Below are 6000 nucleotides of genomic sequence, written 5' to 3'. Positions count from 1 at the left end.
CTCTTCTTCTTTCCAAATCTGAGCGTTTCCCTCTAGTTGTACATGGCATTTGGGGTCTTTCGAGGACAAGAAGAAGGGAAGATACGCAGGAGGTGCAATTATTCAGGAGAGTTGAGGGAATCAGGCCCTGGAGAGCAGACACCTGACTCAGGGACAGCTGTGTGCGCGCTCAGGCTAGGAGCATGGGGGATCCAGACAGCCCGGCGGTGAAACGGCCCCGATGCCAGCCGAGGCTCCAGCAAGGGGCGCCAGAGAGAACGCCAAGGCCAGGCTGGTCACCCCAGGTGTCCACTCTGAGGTGGGCGGTGCGCCCTAGGGGCGTGAACACCGCCAAGGCACGCCCCAACTATACTTAACATAGCTGCGAACCCTTGCAGAGAGGAAGGAGGGAGAAAGCCTCGGCTGCTGCTGACCCACTGGGACCCTGACCTAGACTCAACCGGCACTCAACCCGGCTCTAAACCGCGCCATGTGGGGCCCGAGTGTGGCTCTGTGTCTCTTCCTGGCTCTGCGCACTGGTGAGGCCCCTGCGCGGCCGTGGGAGCAGAAGCCGGGTCGGGGGTTCCAGAGCTCTCCAGCGCCCCTGAGCAGGGGTCCGGGGGCTGGGGAGTGTGTCCTGAACCCGCGTCTCGCAGATGAGGACGATAGAACTAGCACTGACCAGAGCAGACTGGGATGTCTGGAGAGCTTCACGTAGGAAGCGGCATTGAACTGGGCGTTGAAAAAGCGGACCTTCTGATGCGCCAAGGAAGGGCGCGGGCAAAGGCGTGGCGGGGAGAGCCTCGGAGTGTCGGGAGGGCGGCCGCACTTGATGCGCGTGGAAGCCAGAGGAGGGTTTGGGGGCGAGAGCGGCTCTACTTCCCTGGAGTCCCCTCGGGGAGGGAGGGACACGGGAGCAGAGTCCGAGGGATGTGAGTGAGGGAGGGACGAGATATCTCCCGGGAGACCTGCAGGATGCAGGGACGGAGGAGGGGGCACAGAGCGGGGGCTCCGCGCGTCTGCACCGCCCCCTCCCAAGGGAGTCAGGGCCAGGACTGTGCGACATGAGGCCGGACTTCGGGTGCAGACTGCTGAAAGGACGGTTACAAGTCACTGCTGCGGCCTCTTCTATACGAAAATATGGACCTGACATCCGTAGTGTGGGCTCGGCTGCTGCCGGCCTACCAGGCGCAGTCCTGGAGCTGCAGAGTTGGAGAGGCGGAGGGTGGTGGAGGCGAGGCTGTGGACACTCGCAGTCTTGAGCCCTGGAGTGGGAATGGGAAGCACAGGCTGACACGAGAGGTGACCTGGTCCCGGGGGGGGGGGGGGGGTGAGAACCAGACCCCACCTGAAGGCGCCCGCGGGAAGCTCCCTGGCAGTCCCGCGGCAGAGACAGCGCTGGGTGAGCTCAAGTCTGCAAAGGCATCGGCCGCAGGGAACTCCGGCACTGCTGGCCTCTTCCTGGTCCCGAGGCTGGGAGCTCTCTGGGACTCGGACCTGGTCAGAACATGGGACTCAGCAAGGTCCCTCCTAAGCAGAAGTTCACTGAGGACTTGTGTGTCCTGGCTCAACATAGGTTTATTTACAACACAGAAGTGGGTTTTCTCATCTGCTTTCCCTAAAGATGAAACAGGCTCAGAGAGGTCAAACAAGTTGCCTGTAGTCACCAGGTGGAAGACCAGGAACTTGAAGCTAGCCTGCTAACTCCTCAGCCACACCCTGTCAGGGGCCTGGCACTGTGCCCCCTGAGGAAGGCTTTGCGACAGGACAGAATCACAGATGCCCCAAGAGGGTGCAGGGCTCCTCAGGGCAGGCGCCTCCGCTTGCCTGTCTCCCGCCTCAGCTCATGAAGAGGGCCCGGGAACACCGCTCAGTGAGGAACCCCGTCCAGCACCCTCTTGGAGGACACAGAGGCCCAGAGAGGGGCAGGAACTGGCCTCGTCACAGAGCCAGCAGGCCCCTGCGCGGCCGTGGGAGCAGAAGCGGGCGCCTTCCACACCCCAGGCTGTGTGTACTCCCGGATGGCAGGGAGGGCAAGAGTAACCAAACTGATAGCCTAGGAGACATTCCCTGGCCTCTGTTAAGGGCCAGGCTCAGAGCCACCCATCTGCCCTGAACACAGGGACATACTAGCCCCACATACAGCTCTGCCAGTGAACCAGCCCTTCCCAGCCTGTGACACCTCTTTGTGCCTCAGTGCCTCCCAGTGGGAGGGCTGTGCTGTTGCAGAGGACTGGGTGACCACGAGCTGCTGGAGGCCCCCTCTGCAGGCTGGGGGTGCCCACGGGAGCGCGGCCTCACTGTCCCCTGTCCCCAGCACTCAGCGGGATGGAGGTGAGGTGGTGCACAACCTCAGACCCTGAGCAGCAGAAGTGCAGCGACATGAGCAAGGCCTTCGAGAGAGCGGGGATCCAGCCCTCCCTCCTGTGCGTCCAGGGCACCTCAGCAGACCAGTGCATCCAGCTCATCGCGGTGAGTCCTCTCCCTTCCGCTCCACCACCCCCGCCCGCCAGACAAGAGTACTCTGACTCAGGAGGGAGCACACAACAGCCTCATTCACTGGGAAAGGCACTGATGTCCCCCTGCCAGGGCCGGGCGATAGGATCTCCTGAGTTTCCCAGGTAACAAGGGCCAGCTTGTTTCCTGCCCAAGCCCAGGCCAGGCCCAGGGAGGCCTCGGAGAGGGCCCCTGCTCAGATGGGCGCCAATGGGGAAAGTATCTGGGAGGTGGAGTATTTCTTCCACAAGTCCTCTGCTTGCGGGAAGGGAGAGGGCACTGCCCACCCCACCAAGGGGAGCCCCGGCAGCGGACTCCTCAGTGACCTGTGGTGGTTGCTCACGGCACCATGGAGTTTTCCAAAACAGGGCTGGTGTGGTTTCTGGAGAAGGAGGAACAGGGGCCAGCATCCTGGGTAGGTGAGTGGGGGGTGGGAAACAGTTCTGAATGGCACTGACCGTACTCAGAGGCAGGAACCTCTGTAGCAGGACAAAGTACCTAGGGAAGCCTCAGGGGTGGGCACAGGGGGGCCTGAGTTTTCATTGCAGCTCAGCCTTTGCTGTGCCCCCAAGACCTGACCCAGCCGTGGTCCCACACGGGCCAAGGGCTTGGGTCAGGCTCCACTGTGAGTATAAAGCAGCTATATTGAACTATAATTCTATTTGTGGACTCCCATGACACATTGATACTATACTGCCCTTTCTGTTTTAAAATAAAAAGGAGAAAACTGAAGAGGGCATGTATGGGATTTGGTCTGCATCCTACAGTGGACCCTGAGGAACAGGTTAGCAGAGGGCTGGGAGTCAGGGAGACTCACTTTGCACTACCTACTGTTTTGTACTATCTGATTTTGTCCTATAAAATTAATATTTTTCAAATAACATAATTAGAAAAGCAATGTGAGCCCTTGGCCTAGAAGAACTGTCACCTTTGGCTTAGTAAAGGGGGAGACCCCTAGGCTCTGGTGGGGGAGCAGCCTGCAAGGTTGAACCAGGACAGGGCTCCTGGGCCAGACTAAGAGGACCAGTGTGGCCTGACCTGTGGTGGCGCAGTGGGTCAGGTGTCAACCTGGAACGCTGAGATCGCCAGTTTGAGACCCCAGGCTTGCCCAGTCAAGGCACATATGAGAAGCGACTATGAGTTGATGCTTCCTGCTCCTCCCTGCTCCTTTTCTCTCTCTCTAAAATAAAAAATTAAATAAATAAATAAATACATAAGGAGGACCAGCGTGGACCTCAAGGGGCCTGAGGTGGGTGTCCCTGAGCTCTTCCCTGAGTGACCCAGGGACCGGGTGGGGCTGACTCACATTTCCCAGCAGGCTCGGGAAGCTGATGCCATCACTCTGGATGGAGGAGCCATTTATGAGGCGGGGAAGGAGTACGGCCTGAAGCCCGTGGTGGGTGAAGTGTACGATCAAGGTCAGAGGGCTGAGTGGAGGAGGGGTGGAAGGAAAGAGGAGTCACTCAGCAGGATGTCCTTACTGGGCCCGGCCCAGCCCTGGGTTCTTGGCCACCCAAACCTCCAGAGGCCCTCTAAATCTCTCTCTCTCTTTTTTTTGTATTTTTCCAAAGCTGGAAACGGGGAGGCAGTCAGACAGACTCCCGCATGCACCCGACCGGATCCACCCAGCATGCCCACTAGGGGGCGATGCTCCACCCATCTGGGTGATGCTCTGTTGCATCCAGAGCCATTCTAGCGCCTGAGGCAGAGGCCATAGAGCCATCCTCAGCACCCGGGCCAATTTTGCTCCAGTGGAGCCTTGGCTGCAGGAGGGGAAGAGAGAGACAGAGAGGAAGGAGAGGGGGAGGGGTGGAGAAGCAGATGGGCACGTCTCCTGTGTGCCCTGGCCGGGAATCGAACCCAGGACTCCTGCACGTCAGGCCAACGCTCTACCACTGAGCCAACCAGCCAGGGCCCTAAATCTCTCTTGACACTGCCTTTCTCTGAGAGTAGGGTGCCAGGGACGCAGAGGGCTGACCCACACTTATTCTTCCTCCTGGGGATCCCAGCAGCCCTGGCTTTTCACCCACAGACTGTTAGTGAGGGGCTGTCCTGTGCCTCGCATAGGATTGGACGTGATTTTCTGGAGTGAGCAAGGCGTCTGCGATGCCAGCCAGCTGCCTCACACTCGAGTAGCTGTCTGTCAAAAGCAGCAGGGTGGGGATGGGGACGGTGAGGGGTGGTGTCCAGGAGCTGCAGGGCCGGCACACCACAAATCCCAGCTCTGCTCCTTTCTGTGCCCGCCGATGACCTTGGACAACCTCCACGCCTTTGACTATAAAATGGAGGTAGTAATCGCTGCCGTCACACAGAATAAATGAGCCAGTGTGCGAGCACCAACAGCGGCACGTTGTGGGGAATGTGAGCGCCTTTGCCCCGCGCCCTGCACCTCACACCCAGATGCACTTCAGGCTGCGCCTGCCCTTTGTACCTCTCCACCACCTCCACTTGTCCAATGTCTAGCCTCCGTCACAGCCCAGCTCAGTTGCCTCCTCCAAGGAGCTACGCTGGGCCTTCGACCCCTTGGCCTCTCTCTCTGCTTCCCCAGTGCTGACTCAGTCTGCCAAGGTCCTGTCCCCTTCTCTCTTGTTTTCTTTGTCCTCACCATAGTGAGTCCCCTGAGGAGGTCCTGGTCCTCATCTTCAGTACCCAACACAGGCTTGCTCTTGGTTACTTGTTGAATTAATGACTACCAGATAACATAGGACTCAGTCTAGCCCAGGGGTCCCCAAACTGTGGCCCGTGGGCCGCATGCGGCCCCCTGAGGCCATTTATCCAGCCCCGCCGCACTTCCGGAAGGGGCACCTCTTTCATTGGTGGTCAGCGAGAGGAGCATAGTTCCCATTGAAATACTGGTCAGTTTGTTAATTTAAATTTACTTGTTCTTTATTTTAAATATTGTATTTGTTCCCGTTTTGTTTTTTTACTTTAAAATAAGATATGTGCAGTGTGCATAGGGATTTGTTCATAGTTTTTTTTATAGTCTGGCCCTCCAACGGTCTGAGGGACAGTGAACTGGCCCCCTGTGAAAAAAGTTTGGGGACCCCTGGTCTAGCCCAAAGCAGCCAGCCTTTTGGCTCAATGGCCAGAAACAGCCCTGCCCCATGGGTCCCAAATACAGCGCTTCCTCTTTAATTAACTCAACACATTTATTAAGTGCCTACTACATGCCAGTTATAAGCATACAGGAATAGGCAAAAGAGAGACAGTCTCTGCCCTCAAAGAGCAGCAGTCAGGTAGTAAACAAACAAACACCCCAAAACTGTAGTTACAAATGTGGTGGGTGCATGAAAAAGTAAAGGCCAAGAGGGAGAAAATAGGGGTGTGGAGGGAACTGCTGAACCAGAGCAGACAGCCCCGGCTGGGTAGCTCAGCTGGTTGGAGCACTGCCCCGGTGCTCAAAGTCTGCAGGTTTAATCCCTGCTCAGGGCACACATAGGAACAGATCAACGTTTTTGTTTCTGTCTGTCTCTCTAAAATCAATCAATAAAAACATTTTTTTTTAAGAAATAGAGTAGACAGAGG

The 6000-nt window shown here is 57.5% G+C and overlaps 1 protein-coding gene across 3 annotated transcripts in view; it reads left to right on the top strand.

Moving 5' to 3' along the window:
* Positions 1–381: 381 nt before the first annotated feature.
* MELTF (melanotransferrin) overlaps positions 382–6000 on the top strand; it is a 28626-nt gene continuing 23007 nt past the window's right edge. For all 3 annotated transcript variants that reach the window (XM_066241159.1, XM_066241160.1, XM_066241158.1), the window contains exons 1-3: positions 382–518; positions 2297–2451; positions 3794–3893. In XM_066241159.1, coding sequence (XP_066097256.1) covers positions 470–518; positions 2297–2451; positions 3794–3893 — 304 coding nt within the window. In that variant the 5' untranslated portion in view covers positions 382–469. The remainder of the gene's footprint in view (positions 519–2296; positions 2452–3793; positions 3894–6000) is intronic.

The sequence above is a fragment of the Saccopteryx bilineata genome, chromosome 8 (assembly GCF_036850765.1).
Source record: "Saccopteryx bilineata isolate mSacBil1 chromosome 8, mSacBil1_pri_phased_curated, whole genome shotgun sequence".
Classification (NCBI taxonomy): Eukaryota; Metazoa; Chordata; class Mammalia; order Chiroptera; family Emballonuridae; genus Saccopteryx; species Saccopteryx bilineata.
Note: the sequence above shows the minus strand (reverse complement) of the source record. Positions and strands in the feature narration are given on the sequence as shown.